Below are 17,556 nucleotides of genomic sequence, written 5' to 3'. Positions count from 1 at the left end.
ATTAAGAATAGCTACAAAGAACGAAGGCGCAACGCTGCATCAAGAAACTTCATACACGGTCATGAAAACAAAACCTTGTCCTATTGCTCCCACAGTTGACAGAAAACCGCTGGATTTGCATCTCTTGATCCTGGATCCTCATAACTTGGCAAGTCGACGCCGTCGAATTGAGATGGACGGTGGTGCTATTGGTCTGGCTGCAATGGGTATCGCTGGAAAACACAACCGAACAGTTTGAGCCGTTGGCAATTTGCACGATGTATCCCAATGCACCGCCGTTGAGAATAGCATCGTGACATGGTAGACTGGTGTTTCCAGAGAAGTATGTGGTCTGGCCGGTGCATCGTTTGTTTTGGTACAGTGAGATCTGCCAGGCAGTTGTCGAATTGATTGTGGATCCTTTGAGTGATGGGAATGCGTAGGTGATATGGCAGAGGAGGCTGATTATGATTGACCAGATTGCAAGTATTTCCTTCATTTTAGAGTCTGGATTGCAGACCGGGTGATTGCCGAAGGTAGTGGATGTGAGAGGAGCTTATGGGTTGATAGGTAATTTGCGTATGCAATGCTGCGATGGTTTCGAGGTAGATGGATAGATGCTGGAAGGAAGGTAGCTCACGTCGGAGGGTGCAGCAATGGAGGCATTTCTCGCTGTGGCTGCGACGAGTGTATGAACAGCCTAGAGGGATGGGGCAGCGATGGGTTTATGGCTCGTGGAATAGGTAGGTAAATGTGGTTCGAGGTTCATGTGATCGAAAAGCAAATGGGGCAAGGGGTGGGGTTGGTAGACCTCCTTACAATCGGAGGTGAGTATTTTTGGAAGGAACATGTGTCATGATGTCACCTGCTCCAGGAATATCTGCACACAGTGCTGTGATAGATACTACCTGTACCTACTTTCCCTTGCTGATAGCTTTCATGAGAACGAACCAATGGGTGGCATTGGCTAGATCTGCAGGTATTGCAGGATGTCTTGGTCGATATTGTCGACAGCAGTCTGGTATATGCCATCAACTGGCTGAGGGCCTAGACCAGCTGCACCATCAATACCAAATGCCAGATCAGCAGATGCGCCTGGATCGACAGTGGGCTGTCCCGTTGGTCCAAGGTCGTGGAAATCAACCACCTCGGAGTATCTATGGTTCATGTCAGTCGGTCCAAGGTTCGCCGCATATAACCTTTGAACATACATCATGATCTTCCACTCATCGATAGAATGGACGGCATCCTGGAATGACCAGTCAAACATCGTCTCTGCGACCGGTTCATCATTAGGGTCGTGATAAACAGCTAGGTATGGATGTTCTAAAGCCTCCTCAGCGGATATACGTTTGTCGGGATCGATCACGAGCATTTTGGAGAGCAAATCAACGGCTATTTACAACCTGTTAGATCTCAGGGCCCCCAAGTTTGTCTACTGGCGTACTCACCTTGCGCATCGGCTCCGGGAAATAGGGATGCCCACACAGGAGGCTTGCGTTTGCCCAGTGACTGGACGATTTGCAAGGTCTGGCGGATGTTAGAGCTTGAGCCAAACCTGGGTCACTCTACTAGCTTACTGTCTTCGTGCTGATCCTCTGGATCACTTCATCCGGTGGGCTTCCCAACGCTTCCGTGATCAGGAAGAACTGGTTGATGTGGTCCTTTCCGGGGAACAAGGGCTTTCCACGCAGCATCTCAGCAACAATGCAGCCGGCACTCCAAATGTCGACCTGCTTGCCGTATCTCTGCCAAGTCAACATGATCTCCGGCGCTCTGTAGTATCTCGTGGACACATAGCCCGTCATCTGGGGTTCTTGCACTCGAGCCAGACCGAAGTCACAGATCTTCAAGTCACAGTTCTCGTTGATCAGGAGATTACTAGGCTTGAGATCCCGATGAATGACCCCAGCCGAATGAATGTATTTCAGCCCCCGCTAGTCTTCATTAGCATGAGTAAGATGCGCACAACCCGGGGATGTTTACCAGAAGCTGATACGTGAAGTACTGTACAAACTTTCCATCGAGGGGCTTGGAAGTGAGGAGTCGATTCAGATCGGTCCCCAGAAGCTCTGTGACAAGGTACCTGATCGTCCCTGTCAGTATCTCCACTTTGATCTATTTCCACGTGGTAATGTGAGTTTCGGGGTCCCACTTACACGTCCTCGGAGGGGGAGATGAAGATATCACTCAGGCCAATGAGCTTGTGTGGCAACGCGTTAGCATGCGAAAGCAAAGAAGGGAAGGAAGATCCGGAACACTAGCATACATTTTCATGACGTAAATGCTTGAGCAGCTTGACTTCCCGATACGTACGCTTAGCGATCGTGGGGTTCGAGAAGGGCTTCATCATCTTCTTGATGGCCACTGGTTGGCGGGCGATGAGATCGTTTGCGGAGCTGCAGGATTTTATTTTTGGGTCAGCCCATGTGCCCCATTCCCTTTTTTGCTTCTTACCAGCAGGATACTATAGGAACGTATAGGAACAGGGGGAGCCAATACCAGACAAGCCCAAAGGCCCCAAGTCCGACCGGTTGAAGGTCCGCATATCTAGAGAAATTAAAAGTTTAGCTTGCGGGGGAGCGGTTCGTCCAACTACTAGGTACTACTACCAGGTTTCTAGAAAAACCATCGGTGGGGATTCTTGCCTGTTTGTGGTTTCGAAGGTGGTTCCTAGGATCTGCGAGCGAATGAACTCGGCCATGACCGTGGGTTTGGTAGATCCGATCGGGGAAAGGTAGTATGTGTACTGCAAGAGTACTGTACGGATGGAGACGATGATGAGGTTTGTTGATGGAGGATGGATACTGGAATACTGATGATGATGATGATGATGATGCAAATACAGCGCAATGAACGAAGAATAATGTCAGTGGCGAGATTCAAGAGGGAAGAGGTTTTATCGTCAGGGCGGTTGTATGACAGCTTGACAAAGGTGCATCTCGATCGGCCGCTAGTGTTAAGGGAGTGCCTCGGCCTGTTTGGTCACGTCTGTGGCGCTCTCGAGGGGCTGCTTAGACGCTTCCGGACTCTTCCATCGGCGCTGGGACACAGAAGTGATGGAAACAAAGATGAAAATTGGCCGGCGATTGGTGGGATGAGCTACCAGCCAGCCAGCAGAGCTGCAGGGAGGTGTTTTGTTGTGTTGTACGAGTAGTGTATGTAGGATCTTTGAGGAGAGGGGAAGAAAAGAGAGAACTGGGAAGCAGGGAGGATGAAGGATGGAGGATGGAGGGGTGAATGAATAGGTAAGTTACAGACAGTACTGTTGTAGTAAGCAAGCATCAGCAGTTCCTCTCCTCAACAATGAGTACTGTAAGTCTAGTCTACTCCGGAGTAGAGTGCGACCCATGGTCTCATCTCCGTCTTTGCTCCACCCCACCCTTTGGCCCGGGGGCATCTCCAGCACCTTAAGAATTATGGATCTCTCAGGGACGAACTACTCGTTGAAAGTATTCTCCTAAATTATTCTTGAGGATGAACTGACCCAGTGCATGCAGCGATTTTGAGGGCGATTATGTACAGTACAGACATAGAGATACATACCAAGTACAGACAGTACATACTCTCCATCTCGCATCGAGCGTTCCAGAACATGGGGCCCCTGGTCGACAACAATCAAGGCAAAGGAGAGTTGGAAGTGTCGAGAAGAGCAGAGAAACCGGACTGTGCCTGTCAATCGCAGTTTAGCCGCGGGAGAAATACTCCCCACGAGCCAATAGTTGTGCTGCTGCAGATGTGCTCTGACATCATCGATGGATCAGCTTGGTTTAAGGTGGTGTTGATCTTTGCCTTTATGGTCACATTCACAATCTATGGACTTGAAGACTATTGACTCGATAGTATCCACGGTGTAGACAACTGAGACCTCTGCAATGAGATAGACCCTCTCCTGCAAGGCTAGTAAATATCCCATCGGCGAAAGTATTCTAATCTCACTCATCGTACAAGTCCAGAAGTGACACCGACATCCGTCGGGGAGTCGCCTTCACCCCCTTCTCTCCTGCTTGGTCCTTGCCGCCGGCCCCTCCTAGCTCGTCATCCATCACCATAAGATCCTCCATCGCGGTGCACAGATCCGTATCTGGCGAGCTCGACATTTTACTGGCTCGAGCTTTTTCAAGCAAGATGGCGTCGTGTTCTTTGACTCCTCCGCTGGCATAGGCTTGGTAGGCGCGGATGCCTTCGGGGCGGGGATCCGCTTTCGGTTCCACCGGGACGTGCAAGTCCGCCGTTGCTGCAGCGTAACTCGTCTCCAAGTCTACTTGGCAACTCGTACACGAACATGAATGTTGGGACGAGCATAATAACTGACACTTGTGTCCGCATTCCCATCTCTTGTTGCAGACGCTGTCGCACACAACTCGCGAGTGGGGGAAGCTATGGCATTTCAGGCTGCATAAATGGCCGCAGTCGAGCTTCTCGCCGCACTTTTTATAGCATCCTCCATTTATGTAGTCCCATTCGGAGGGGCCTGAGTGAAGACGAAGAACCATTAGCATCGAACCTATCTCAAGTCAGGGGGAGGAGGAACCCACTTTTCATGAAAGTCCTCTCTTTATGCTTCATGCAGGTCAGGGGTAGCTCCACCCCGACTCGCTGGGGCTTCATGATGGAGACAACACGGCTCCACAAGTCGCTATTGACTGCAGCAGAATTTGCATTTCCGAAAATATAGAATCCGCATCTGGCACGCGACAACGCAACGCAGACACGGTTCTCGATAGACAAGAATCCGATGTTGTCACCACCGCTACGGACCATGGAGAGAATAACGATCTCGTTCTCTTCACCTTGATAGGAGTCAACAGTAACGACCTTCAGGTACAAGCCTTGAAGGTAAGGGTGTCTTTTCATAAGGTTCAGCAGATGCTTTCTCTGTCCATTGTAGAAGGTCAAAATGGTGATCTCGTGGACAGGCACACCGTTCTGTATCAGATAAACAAAGAATCCCACGATCATCTGTGCTTCGGTCTCATTGAACTTCGATGCAAAGCTGTCTCGAGTCTCAGGCCAATTATGAGTGAAGAAGTAAGACCGGCGGTCCCCCATACCAACCACTTTAGGGCGATGAAGCACCGATCTATGGTCCTCGAGGGTGCCGTAGATGGGCTCTAGCAACTGCCGTACCTCCGGGGGCATTCGTCTCTGCCATCGCAAGGTGACGTACCCCATGTTGTTATTCACTAGCCGTTCAAACATCGAGATATCGAGGTAGAAGGGATCTCCTTCCAAGTCTTGCACAGTGCAATTTCCTCGCAGGTGCTGATGATCGCCGACGAGTATCAGGTGCTGAAGAGAGTCAAAACATGCAGCTGCGATTGGGGCTTCAATTGCTTCAGCGGCCTCCTCAATCAGCACAATCCTGGGCTTCAAACTCGAGACGAGACCTCTGTACTTGCTCAAGCCAGTAGCAGTCATGCCGATGACTCTTGCGCTTCGAAGGATTGCATGATCTAGCTCCCATCGACCAGCTTGTATCCAGCTGCAATTCTTCTGATACTTGGAGGCAAGTTCACGGAGCCGCTTTGTGATTTTCTCCTTGAGCAGCTGCCGCATTGAGTCGTACATGTGTCCTCGTGCTTCTGGCTTGGCCTTCCACAAGTCCGCGAATTTGGCATGGCTCGACGGTAACGCACTGGGGAAAGAATGGCTCCGCCCACACATGCTGTCAAGAATGTAGAGAAAGCGGCCTTTCAGGTACTCGAAACCGTCGTCTTCGAGCCCTTGCTCCGCCTCAAGTTCTTTCAACTGTTCGTATTCGAGGTCAATCTCATCTTCTGCGAATCCGAAGTTGTCCTCTGCATATTCGACCTGGAAAGGCACCGCTTCTTCCCCTAGCCAAGCGACTAAAGGATCGATGTTGCCTTCTTTGTCAGAACTGATCCAGTCTTCTGCTCCTTTTTTGAGCGAGTTTAGCTGAGCCTCAGTCAGCACGCCGTACTGGACGAAGAACTCCGACGATAGCGGCGCACCCGCGTGCTCGGCCCCGAATGGCTCTAAGAGGTCGGCTATCTCTTTGGTAAGTCTTCTGTAGTCGAAACTGGCTGCTATCCCCGCACCGCCACTGACTACAGCCATCTCGTTTGCTCGAATAGCGAAGAGAGTGCGCATTTTGACACCGGCATCCGAGCTGCGCGCGCCCAGACGGATATATTTCTCTTCGAAGAGCGAGACCAGTCTGAGCAGCTGATCTAAGGCATGGTTCGTCTGAGAGGCAAGGATTATGGGCGGGTCATTGGGTTTCATGTTAGAGAGCAAGATCTTCAACGCAAGAACTGACACATATGTTTTGCCAGTCCCCGGGGGACCTTGTACAATGGACAGTCGCTTGGTCAGCATGTTATGGAGGGCTTCCCATTGGGTTGCATCACGATCTCCAATCGGCACCGATGGCCATCCTGCAAGCAGGTCAATTCGACTGTCTTCCTCGCACTCCTCGATTATTGCCTGGAGATCGACGCGAGGGTTGCTTTTCACATATTCCGGGGGCTCGATCTGAGGATCAAGTCGGCATATGTGGTCGGATAGAGGAAAACTGCATATCATGTTTAAAGACCGGACATGAGATGAAAGAATACAATACTACTTACCTTTCCTGGTCGATTTTCTGCAAAGCCGTCATCGTGTGTCTAACCGACTCAAAGTACCCATCTTTCGCTTCGACCATCAGCCACTCTTTCTGGGGATCGAACTCGATATCCTCAGGCTTCGCGAAGAAGATGTCTATCTGCGGAGGCTTCATCTTCACACTCTCCAGAGCCCTGCTCGCCACCACAGCGACGACACATTGCGTCCGAAAGACATCGTCTGCCGGGCAGAGGGCGAGAATGGATCCAGTGATCAGACGCTTCGAGTACTCCCAAGCGATATTCTTCCCCGCTCGATGTGTTGAAAACTGAATCCGGAATCCCAGCCCCTTAGGGGAGCAAGTGACACCGATGATGTAAACCTGGCGGTCGTAGATGTGAGCCGAGATCTAAACCCCAGACACAGAGCTGACCCATAGCATCAAAGTGACATACCTTCTCGTAGATCGAGGCAACTTTGTTCTCCATCATGTCTGGGTGTTCGCGAACATGTGCTACGGCATCCCGCAGCGGAGCGACTGCATCCTCTCGCAGCAGCTCATAATGTGCTTTGAGGTACGCGTGCTCCGACTCCCAGGGACCGAAGATGTTGTTGGGGGCGAGGTCAACGAAGTTCTCGTCGTCTTCATCTTCCTCCGCAATGCCCATGATCTCCGCTGAAGAAGGCAGCTCCGGGCGATTCAGCCATGGCTCCGGGTTTTCGGGTCTGGAAGGGAAAAGATAGTTTCTGATCTCGGGACAGGCGTGGTCTTTCTTTTCTGGATGGACTTTTGCTGGCTCGGGGAGTTTGCTTGTGTACAGAAAGAGCCCGCGTTTCTGCTTCTTGTGCTTCATATCGCGGGTTGTTGTCGAAAGAGGGAACAACTTTGGAAGGGACTCGTGTTAACGAAGTCTGTTGTAGGTGCTAAGGATGAGGGTGCTAGCAATCGCGTGTTAGACTTCCAGACAATCCGAGGGGTAATGGGTTGGCTTGTTGGCAGATTTGGAATCATAAGTCTGTGTTATGTTAGGATAGTTCTTGACCCTGTCAAGCAAGTGATTCTGTAGTGACAGGGAAATGACAGCAGACTTTCCGAGGTTATGACGTGTTTTGCCTAGTCCTCAACAACCAAAACAATTGCATTCTGGGGAGAGAACAAGGACTTCCGAGTAACTTGTGTGCGAGTTTGAAGGAAAAGCTAAGCTGCATTCAATATCAGCCGGTGCAATTTTAACAGAAGAATCTCGTTCACTGCATAGGTATAGCCAAAAGCAAGTAAGAAAGAGGTCCCTGGCTTTCCAGAGGCGCGGTTTCTCAGTAACTTGTTCAGATAAAAAAAGTTTGGCCTAATTCACACAGTGGAACACAGCTGGCTTAAGTCTACAGCTCTATAGCTTCCTTCACCTTCTCTTTCTTATGCGGGATGTTGCTTCACCTCGAGGCTATTGCAATCGCCAGACCTAGGTGTTATTTACATATTTTCATAGAGTCTGTTTGTCTTTTCCATGAATTATTGACTATAAAACTTCCTAAGCATCGCGTAATTGACTCAGACAAACTGAGAACCAGCCAGTCATCCTAAAAGCATAGCCGGGTCGTTGTTCGTTTGCATGAGCTACAATGCCGGCAAACAGACATCCCCAGCGAAGATCTAGGCCCTGGCTGTATGGACGTATAAAAGCGTGCCACCTGGAATTACTTTGCAAGTAGAGCCACAGCATTTTTCCAGCAAGAAGACCTCATCCTCCTAGATCTACCAAAATGAACAGGATACAAAGAAGCTGCGGCCGCCAGCAAACAGCCACAACATCCATCATGAATTGAAGTATACCCACTCTGTCGAAAAATGCTAATCCGGGGAAAGACTCCGCTAACCGTGTTCGGCATGCCTCTTTGCAGCCTCCATACTCAGGCACCGACTAGGCGGTCAGCATGCTCGCCCCGGGGAAAAGGTACAGCCATGAGCGATTCACCAACTGATCGCAATCCTTGGCCTATATCGCAGTACTCTAGATTTGGGGGCGTCAATGGAGGTACTGATACAATTCGACCTATAATCCCGAGAAATGTGCTCTCGAAGACCTCTATATAACGGCAATATTCACTGAAACTAGAACAGTACAACGCGCGCATGGCATGCGACTCCAATAACCCCGATTCATTGACCTCTTATTGAAGCCCCCACCCTACCCACCGACAAGGGTTCTAGCAACCCCAGCCGTGCATACACTCTATATTACTGGTGACTACACACTCGCGCTGCCGCTCACTCCCTTGCTTTCACATATAGCTATAATCTCCGGCGATTTCCTGTTGCAAAATGGCCTCCCTCGCAGAAGATGACGACGATCGCGATCTTGCCGGTAGAGACCCCCTCCTCCCTCCCATGACCTCTTTCAACAGCAGTCGACTAACACATTCCCGCGACAATAGGCTCCCAAGACGGCAGCTCCGACAATGAGATGGACGATACGCTCCGAGATGCAGACGACGGGGTCAACGACAACGAAGCGGACGCCGACGCCGAAGACGCCGACCCCGATGCGGAAAGCCAGTCCAACGTGTCGGAGAGCGCGGGGGTCGCGACGCAACAGAATCAGGACGTGGAGATGACGTCGCCGGGGGCTGCGAACGTCGCGTCTCCGGTATCTGTATACCACCCTCCGGTGCGACCGGAGTGCCTCACGGCCTCGACGTTCGACATCGTCCCCACGACGGCGGCCCCGCACAGCACCTCGATCAACGCGGTGACGGCCACGGCAGATATGCGATGGGTGTTCAGCGGGGGCTCGGACGGATACGTGCGGAAATTTAACTGGGTGGACTCGATAAACAGCAAGCTGATGCTTACGGTCGCGCAGCGGCACCCGTTCGTGGACAGCGTGATCAAGGCTGGCGTGCTGATGACATACTGGGAGAACATGGATGGGAACACGATATCGCCGGTCTACTCGCTGGCGAGCCAGAGTGAGGGACTGTGGCTGCTGTCTGGTCAGGAGTCGGGCAACATCCGCCTGCAGTCCGTCCGCCACGAGGAGGGCAAGGAGATCGCTCTCCTGCGGCAGCACACCTCGGCAGTCTCCGTGCTGACCCTGACCTCCGACGAGAAGTCCCTGCTGTCCGGCAGCTGGGACAAGCGGCTCTTTGACTGGGATCTGAACACCGGACAGACGCGCCGCGCGTTCGGGTCGACCGCGGGGCAGATTTCGGCGATCGAGATGCGCCCGGAGTCCAGCCTCCCTGTGCCGAAGGATATCATCGAGCCGCCGCAGCCGAACGGCACATACTCATCGAACTACCAGGCAGCAGGAGGGGAGAACAGCTTCGGATTCATGGACACGTCCAACGACCAAGGCGAGAATGACGCTGACCCGGACCCGCAGGCGGGCTCGCCAGCGGACTCGCTCTTTGGCGGCGCCGACTCTCTGTTCGGCGATGGCGACGGGCCCGGCGGTGATGAGGCGGGCGGATCAGGCAACGCATTCGGCATTGATGAAGATGACGAGTTTGGCAAAGCACTCACCAACGGAGTGCCTCCGGAGGCCGATGCCCCCGGCGAGCCGGAGACGAGCCACAATGAAGTGGCAGAAGCAGCACCACCTCCACCCCCAGCGCCCGCGGATGCCGGTCCCGCGCCCACCGACCCGAATGCCATGGACCAGGCGCCGGATTCGACCGACCCAACTCAGCCCAACGGCGCTTCCCCGCCGGTCGTCAACGGCCTGCCTCACGCGGAGGAGATCGAGCCGACCGCACAGAGCACTGCATTCAGCGAGCCGGCACAGCCCGAGCACACGCCCAGCAACGACAACACCTTCCTAGGGGCGTCGATCGACGGCACGATCCGCATCTGGGATCGACGGCAGCCGGACCCGGTGGCGCGGATCATCCCGCGCAATGCTCCTCCATGGTGTATGAATGCGTGCTGGTCCCCGGACGGGAACTACATCTACGCGGGACGGCGTAATGGGACCGTGGAGGAATACAGTCTCCACAAGGGGCTGCGGGATCCGGAGCGGACGTTCAAGTTCCCGCAGGGTAGCGGGCCGGTGACGGCGCTGAGGGCGATGCCCAATGGCCGGCATATTGTCTGGTAGGTTTGGTCTGTTGATGTGCAGAATAATCAAGCTGACTGATATGATGCAGTGCATCTCATGATATCCTTCGACTGTACGATCTGAAGCATGAGCAGGTGACTCGACACTCGACGGTGCCTTTCCTCATCATCCCGGGACATCGGACGGGTACGGTGTCGCAGCTGTACATCGACCAGGCGTGTCGGTTTATGGTGTCGACGAGTGGGAACCGGGGATGGGAGGGGAACACGACGGAGGTGTTGTTGGGATATGAGATCGGGGTGCCTCGGTGATGCCTCGGATGTTTGGTGAGGTGTCTTCACTAGAGGGTTGCTTGGAGTGTGCGTAGTAGCCGGTCCCAGCTGCATACCATTAAACAACGTCACCCTATATTACTTACAGGCCATAGATATGGTACATCAAAGACCACAACAGTGACTACCCTCTGGCCTTCAAGTCTACAGCTTCGTCCCCAAACCCACTGCCAGAATATAGTGTTAATCTATAGCATCAATTCTCATCACAACGCATATATAACACCCCACACACCGAATACGAACCCCAAGGTCCAGAATCATAAATCATAACCGTCATCATAGAGAAACCGTCCGTAAACTCCAACAAAAAAACAAACAAACTCAATCATAGAACCCCTCAAATTCCACCCCCGGACAAACCCCCTCCACCCCCCGCCTCCACGCCCCATACAACTCATTCCCCTCCCACCTCACCCTCCCATCCTCCTCCGTCTCAAAAACCACATACCCAGCCTCTTCCCCAGCCCCGGTATCAGTATCAACATCCACCCCCCTAACCAACCCCCCAAACCCACCCTCCTTGACCTCCCGCCGCATCACATGCCCCCTCGCCTCGACCTGCCCAACACTCCCCACCCGATTGACCGTCACCAGATACGCCCCGTTGCCCGGCAAGACGCTCTCCCTATCCGGACGCAGCGGCACCGCCATCCACGCGGGGTTATTGTACGAGTCCGGCCGCGCGGGATCGTGTTTGCCGGGGAGCGGGTGCGAGAGCAGCACGGCGTCGAGATTCGGTACGGAGGTGACGAGGCCCGGGGTTTGCAGGTAGAGGACGCTGTCGTAGGAGACGAATTGCATTTGGCCGTGGCGGAGGAGGTGGGGGTCTGTTGTTTGGTGGCCTGTGTCGATGGGGAGGAGCCAGATGCTGTTGGCTAGGGCGGCGGTGCGCAGGTGGGTTAGGGCTTTGATTATGGTTGTGTGTTTGTTGTCGGTAGTATCGGAGAGGCTGGAGGGGTTGGAGGGGTTGGAGGGGGTATACAGCTGGTCCCATTCGCGCGGGTACATGAACAGACGGTCTTGGATGCGGGTGCGATTGGTTGGGTCTGTTGCTGCGGTGAGGGAGTGGAAGAAGAGGATCGCGCTGCAGATGTGGCTTGGGTCTGGGCGGGTAAGGAGCTGGAGGTAGGCGTAGGTGCCTTGTGCTGCGGGGGTTGGGTCTTGGTTTGGCTGGGTTATGGGGTTTTGTTGTTGTTGTGGTTGCTGGTTTGGTGGTGTGTTGAGGAGGAGGGGTTGGCCTTCGTTGTGAGGGGTTAGGGATAGCTCCGGTGCGCGGATGGCATGTTGGATGTTGCGGACGGATTGTTGCTGGAGGACGTAGCCAGACAGGAAGAGGAGGAAGGTGAAGGTGCAGATGATGCCGGAGGAGATGATCACCGAAACGGTGGAGGAGGTTAGTAGGACCATTGCGATTGCGATATCAGCCGCATGGGCTGGAGGTATGTACAGTATGAAGTATGAAAAGTATGCTTGTTGATAATGATAATGCGGGGGAAGAATGGTAGCGTATGTACTGGAATGTGTATGCAGTCAAGAAAAGATAGAGTTATGAATAACCTTCCACCAGGCACATTCCTCTGCCCACTAAGTAGTAGTAGCAGTAGGACCCATAATTATTGCCTCATCGTTGATAGAATCATCGGCGCATAATATAAACACCGACTTAGCCCATGTTTCAGACGAAGAGTGATTTCGTTGTCCGCGCGACAATCGATAAGAAAAAAGGCTTGGCAGAGGGAGCTTGTGCCAAGAACGAACTCCGAACGCCATCCATCAACTTTCCACTCCCCTCCCTCTCATCTTCTTACCTTACGCCTCCGCATTCCTTTCCTTTCCCTTTCCCCTCGTCTTGACTTTCTCCAAAACAAAAAAAGAAAATGACCCACCGCGCCGACGCATCTTCCTTCCTCGACAATCGAGGCTACACCGGCCCGCTCATCCGTGGCGTCAACCCGGCGACGCTCTTCGAGAAGGCGGTCCGCGACCGCATCACCGACTCCTACTACTGGAAGGAGCAATGCTTCGGTCTGAACGCGGCCACCCTGTGTGACCGCGCCGTCGACCTCACCTGCATCGGCGGCGTGTACGGCGTGGCCGAGAAGCCCACCCCGTTCCTGTGTCTCGCCTTCAAGCTCCTCCAGCTCAACCCGGACCGCGACATCATCCTCGAGTATTTGAACTTCACCGATCCCGACACAGAAGATCCCCCGACCTACAACAACCCGACCGGCAATAACGGCGGGAACAACGACGAGAACAGCGATGGAAGTGACGCGGTCGTCAAAGCGCGGGGCGACTTTAAATACCTCCGCGCGCTGGCGGCGTTCTACGTGCGGCTGACGTTCCCCGCAGCGGACGTCTACAAGACCCTCGAGCCGCTCCTGCTAGATTACCGGAAGCTGAAGCGCCGGGTGCGCGACTCGTTCACCCTGACGTACGTGGATCAGTTCGTCGATGAGCTGTTGACCAAGGATCGTGTCTGTGGTACGAGTCTGTGGAAGCTGCCACCGCGGCAGCAGTTGGAGGATTTGGAGTTGTTGGACGAGCGAGTGAGTCCGTTGCAGGCGGAGTTGGAGGAGATGGAGAGGAGCGATGAAGAGGACGACAAAGAGGAGGGTGAGGAGAAGGATGATTGAGGCAGACCGTGGCAGATTGCGAGTTGTGCTGTCATCGATGGATGCATTGATGCGCACGAAGGAAAGAGAACGTTTTACACGCTTGGCTAGCTCTTGCAGGCTAAGTCGGCTGGCAGCCGCCTGGGACTCGTATAAGTCCCCGACTGGGTGCTCCGCGTTTCGGGAATGTCCTGACAAACCAGCCTGTGGCCTAGGTGCATACCCTGTGTCAGAGGCAGGAGATGGTATCGACCCTGTACCTAAAGGCCTGGCCGTGACGATCCGTCGGGTAAGATGCATTACAAACCCCTACGATCTACACAATCGGAAGAAGCGCAGGTCAGAGCACTCGCTAGTCTTCAAGTCAACTACTCTGCTTCGGAATCAGCCAGCAGGGAGACTAGATCTCAGCACCAGATTCAGCCTTCGATCAGGGAAGATACAAAATAATGGGCAATCAGAGATACCTAAGTCTTAGTCTCACCTATATCTCCACCTGAACAAAGAGAACCACCAATCAATACATACACAAAAGCCACCCAGCTTGACAACCAAATAACCATGAGAATACTCTAAAACCCCTGCTGCCGATGCCACTTGTCCTGCCACCCCTTAAACCACGGACTATCTTCCAGAGTCGCCACCTCCCAACCTTTAGGAACCAACCCACTCTCCTCCTGCTCTTGGGCCCATTTCTCTAGATTCGGCAAAACCACATGCTCTACATGCCACGTCCCCTTGTACTCCATCAGATTCTTCTTCCCGTGTTTCAGGACCGTCGCCGCGAGCGCCGGCACGCCCGGCTCGTCGCGGAACTCGGTGACGGGGGTGAACAGCGCCTTGAAGTTGAAGATCACGGCCGCCGACAGCGGCAGCCGCCGCAGCGTCTGCCAGTCGACGCGGAGGTTGCAGTCCTCCAGCTTGAGGGCCGGGTCCTGGGACAGCCGCAACACCTCGTGCGGATCGCCCTGGGGCATGTACAGGGGTTCGCCCACTTCGAGACCCCAGGACCCACGCTGAATAGGCTTATCGGCGGGCATCTTAGTGAAGAACCTATCCGGATATCAAAATTAGCCTCATCTCAACACATATTTCACCCTCATCCCTATCAAAAGACATAAAACCCACCGATCCATCGAAAACCGCATCTTCTCCTTATAATCCGGAATCGTCTCATGGATCTCATGCAGCTGCATCCCGATCTTCTTGCCGACATTCCACCCCAACGAGGAGCACACGACGCCGGCCCGCAGGAAGTAGTACCCCGTGGTCTCGTCGCGCAGCATGATGCCGAAGTCCTCAGGGATGTGGTCGATGAGCACCTCGAGCGGGTGGCGGGCGGCGGTGACGTCCTGCGAGACCCCGAGGATGCGGTTGTGGAAGATGCGCCGGTCCTCGAGGGCGAAGTACTGCGGGTAGCGCGCGCACACGAACTGCAGCACCATCTCCATCAGCTCCTTGCAGGCCAGCTCGGAGCCCGGCAGGGCGCCCAGCACGCCGCTGCCGTGCTGCGCGTACAGGGCGCGGCGCTGCGCGATGCGCGCGCGGTACGTGTTCTCCAGCTCGATCCACCAGTCGGTTTCCATCTTCGTGAGGGCTGCGCCGTAACACGGGAAGAGTCAGCTTTCACCTCCGGGTCTATGGTTGGAGGGGAACATACACATGGTCTGATGGTACGCCCAGCGGAACGGACGATAGGGCCGGGGCAAGGCCCGGTCGATGTCGAAATCCCGGTACGGCTGGGGCAGGGGCACGCCGCTGAGGGTCGCGTAGTCCGGGAAGTCGCCGAGGGCTTTGAGCTCGGCGACCGAGAAGCCCGTCGGGGTGTAGCGCCTGTCCGGGCTCGTGCGGTAGTCGGCCGTCATCGGCAGCATGTGCCGCTTGATTTCGTCCTCGTCGATAGCCTGGTAGGGGACGGCAAGCTGGAGCGCGGCCAGCGCCTGCCGGCGCGGCGGCGGGAGGGCGTCCACGTAGGACGGTCCCTCGTTCGAGGCGGCTCGTTTCTCGTTCGACGCCGGCGAAGACGGCCGTGTGATGCTCCGGGCGATCGCGATTGCGATCGGCGATTGGGTGTAGCTGCGCAGTTGCTGCATTAAGGAGGTGCTGCTGCGGCCTTGCAGTCTATCCACCACAAGATATACCCCCGAGACAGCGACCATGAAGAGGCCGAGCAGCCATATGTTGCTCTGGTCAAACATTGTTTCCATAGCTCAAACCCCGTCTCATCGGTGTTGTTTCAATAAATCGGAGCTAGACTCTAGACTTTACCAGCGTTGTGTATCGCTATCCTGCTATGTCGACAGCGTAGAGGGTAGACAGCGCAGCCAGGCTTGACAGGGTAAACAGATAGACAGATACCTCATCCGGACGCACCGACATTATAAAGGCAAGCCCATCATAGAGACACAAAAAGATCCACCACCGCCCTCATATCACAGCGGAAGGGGAGGGGGGGGGGACATGTATGTATGTAACAAGCGACTCGTTTCGATCTACCGTTTTCGGTCTGAGGCTCGAAGGTGTGGTGATCAGCATGCAAAGGGCTTTTTACTGTGTTGGGTGCGCGAACGCAGAGATGATAAGGCGCGCGGGCAGCAGCACATCCATGACATGGCAACTTGGTTTGGTCTGGTCTGGGTTTGATAGGGAGAGTGCCCATTGCCCAGTGGTGGATTTTACTGTACAGGATGGATGGTCGAGACAGGGCATGCAACCCGCGCTGATTGGAGCGTGGGGATGTAGAGAATGCAATGATTTGCTAGCTGAGCTTTATCTGGGTATCAGTCTCTCGTCTCTGGATGGATGGATGGATGGATGTACTGCTTATCAGCTTCGGCTTCTGCTTCACTGCGAGACAGCAGCTCCATGCAGTGACTTGCAGCCCTTGCACGATGGCTCAACGCACTTTGCATCTTATCTATCCCTCCATCTGAGAAAGATGGAGTTGGCGAAGTGCAGCAACCTCACCAGTCTCCTTCCGCCTCGACTCACATCGCAACTGGGTTCGAGCGTGTCTAGGTAGATAAACAGACACTAGATAGCTACGATATCCAACCAAGCTCGGTTGTTACCACAGCGGGATGCGGGGGGCGTCGGCAAGATAGGTACAGTACATGCAGTACGGTATCTACTCTACCGCAGCTGACCGCTATCAGGGCCCGTAGACAGGATACCACTTTTCTCGGAATGGCACAGAGTACAGCGCATTGCAGTGGTTGGTAGGTTGGTGTCTGGATCAATTGGACCGAAGAGGAAAAACCGAGGCGACCTCCGCATTTCCTGGAAGGGTAAAGCTATCCCGGGGGGTGGTGGTGGTGGTCATGTGCTACCTTACTTACCCATTGGTGCATGCATCTGTACTCTGTACAGTCCAGAGCGTGCATCCAGGGTATATCTATACTATGTAGCATAGCATGGCATAGCATTGCATGGCATAGCATATTTTGACAAAGGGTGATCGCAAAATCGTCCAGCTAGAGAGAAGTCGGTATAATTGTACTATGTATGTCCTTACATTCTACAAGAAGCAACCTCGTATACCACCACCACCACCACCACCACCACTACAATCTCTCTACCGCCCTTAGACAACCTAAACACCATCCCCAGCCCTCAAAGCACATACACCAGACAACATGAAAAGAATCAACTCCCTCCAGCAACACCACCCACCCACAGCCAACTCCAAATCCTCTACACAACCGAAACCCAACAGTCAAACCACCCCCACCCCAATAGCAACAGCAATATCAACAGCAATACCCAGATCCAAACTCTCCTATATCTAACCAGAAAAAAATCATCCTACAACCCACAAAGCAAGAAGCAAATCCCACCCCGAAACCCTGGATCAACCACCCAACTTTCGATCTGAAACGAAAGCGAACCTACCGGTAACTTATGCTTAATGAATCATCCGGCACAAAACAACACCGGCAAGTAATCCACAATCGACACTTAAACCGATGACATCATTTCTACACTCCCCAACACCCGATT

General features: G+C 53.8%; 6 protein-coding genes across 6 annotated transcripts; 2 read left to right on the top strand and 4 right to left on the bottom strand.

Annotated features, from left to right (window-relative positions):
* Positions 1 to 946: 946 nt before the first annotated feature.
* mpkC (mitogen-activated protein kinase mpkC) lies at positions 947 to 2,683 on the bottom strand (the record flags this gene model as incomplete). The annotated part of the gene is made up of 9 exons (XM_020202605.1): positions 947 to 1,136; positions 1,191 to 1,374; positions 1,431 to 1,509; positions 1,560 to 1,916; positions 1,966 to 2,065; positions 2,139 to 2,182; positions 2,249 to 2,378; positions 2,482 to 2,529; positions 2,628 to 2,683. 9 exons carry the CDS (start codon positions 2,681 to 2,683, stop codon positions 947 to 949), a joined length of 1,188 nt encoding a protein of 395 aa, XP_020056030.1.
* A 1,144-nt stretch (positions 2,684 to 3,827) lies between these two features.
* On the bottom strand, positions 3,828 to 7,403 carry ASPACDRAFT_1880961 (putative DEAD box helicase involved in nonsense mediated decay; the record flags this gene model as incomplete). Its single annotated transcript, XM_020198224.1, has 5 exons — positions 3,828 to 4,453; positions 4,518 to 6,517; positions 6,573 to 6,931; positions 7,005 to 7,275; positions 7,369 to 7,403. The coding sequence occupies 5 exons, from the start codon at positions 7,401 to 7,403 to the stop codon at positions 3,915 to 3,917; spliced, it is 3,204 nt and encodes a 1,067-aa protein (XP_020056029.1). The 3' UTR covers positions 3,828 to 3,914.
* Positions 7,404 to 8,836: 1,433 nt separating this feature from the next.
* Positions 8,837 to 11,070, top strand: ASPACDRAFT_78632 (WD40 repeat domain-containing protein). Its single transcript, XM_020205227.1, has 3 exons — positions 8,837 to 8,912; positions 8,983 to 10,642; positions 10,696 to 11,070. Exons 1-3 carry the CDS (start codon positions 8,870 to 8,872, stop codon positions 10,916 to 10,918), a joined length of 1,926 nt encoding a protein of 641 aa, XP_020056028.1. The 5' UTR covers positions 8,837 to 8,869; the 3' UTR covers positions 10,919 to 11,070.
* Positions 11,071 to 11,164: 94 nt separating this feature from the next.
* ASPACDRAFT_1888360 (uncharacterized protein) lies at positions 11,165 to 12,605 on the bottom strand. Its single transcript, XM_020198482.1, has one exon. The coding sequence runs from the start codon at positions 12,347 to 12,349 to the stop codon at positions 11,264 to 11,266; it is 1,086 nt and encodes a 361-aa protein (XP_020056027.1). The 5' UTR covers positions 12,350 to 12,605; the 3' UTR covers positions 11,165 to 11,263.
* Positions 12,606 to 12,819: 214 nt separating this feature from the next.
* On the top strand, positions 12,820 to 13,578 carry ASPACDRAFT_43314 (PRP38 family protein; the record flags this gene model as incomplete). The annotated part of the gene is made up of 1 exon (XM_020201230.1): positions 12,820 to 13,578. The coding sequence occupies one exon, from the start codon at positions 12,820 to 12,822 to the stop codon at positions 13,576 to 13,578; it is 759 nt and encodes a 252-aa protein (XP_020056026.1).
* A 551-nt stretch (positions 13,579 to 14,129) lies between these two features.
* ASPACDRAFT_28937 (heme-dependent oxidative N-demethylase family protein) lies at positions 14,130 to 15,764 on the bottom strand (the record flags this gene model as incomplete). Its single annotated transcript, XM_020199600.1, has 3 exons — positions 14,130 to 14,610; positions 14,686 to 15,154; positions 15,218 to 15,764. 3 exons carry the CDS (start codon positions 15,762 to 15,764, stop codon positions 14,130 to 14,132), a joined length of 1,497 nt encoding a protein of 498 aa, XP_020056025.1.
* Between the last annotated feature and the right edge of the window lie 1,792 nt (positions 15,765 to 17,556).

Source organism: Aspergillus aculeatus, assembly GCF_001890905.1.
Source record: "Aspergillus aculeatus ATCC 16872 unplaced genomic scaffold ASPACscaffold_8, whole genome shotgun sequence".
NCBI lineage: Eukaryota > Fungi > Ascomycota > Eurotiomycetes > Eurotiales > Aspergillaceae > Aspergillus > Aspergillus aculeatus.
The sequence above is the reverse complement of the archived record's forward strand: the minus strand, read 5'-3'. Positions and strand labels throughout refer to the sequence as shown.

What these genes read in the sequence shown, in the direction of transcription:
- ASPACDRAFT_78632 (XM_020205227.1), top strand. Translation starts at nt 8,870, where the DNA reads ATGGCCTCCCTCGCAGAAGATGACGACGATCGCGATCTTGCCG. An exon ending in CGACGATCGCGATCTTGCCG is followed by an intron (nt 8,913 to 8,982) that starts GTAGAGACCCCC and finishes CCGCGACAATAG; the next exon opens with GCTCCCAAGACGGCAGCTCC. An exon ending in AATGGCCGGCATATTGTCTG is followed by an intron (nt 10,643 to 10,695) that starts GTAGGTTTGGTC and finishes GATATGATGCAG; the next exon opens with TGCATCTCATGATATCCTTC.
- ASPACDRAFT_1888360 (XM_020198482.1), bottom strand. Translation starts at nt 12,349, where the DNA reads ATGGTCCTACTAACCTCCTCCACCGTTTCGGTGATCATCTCCTCCGGC.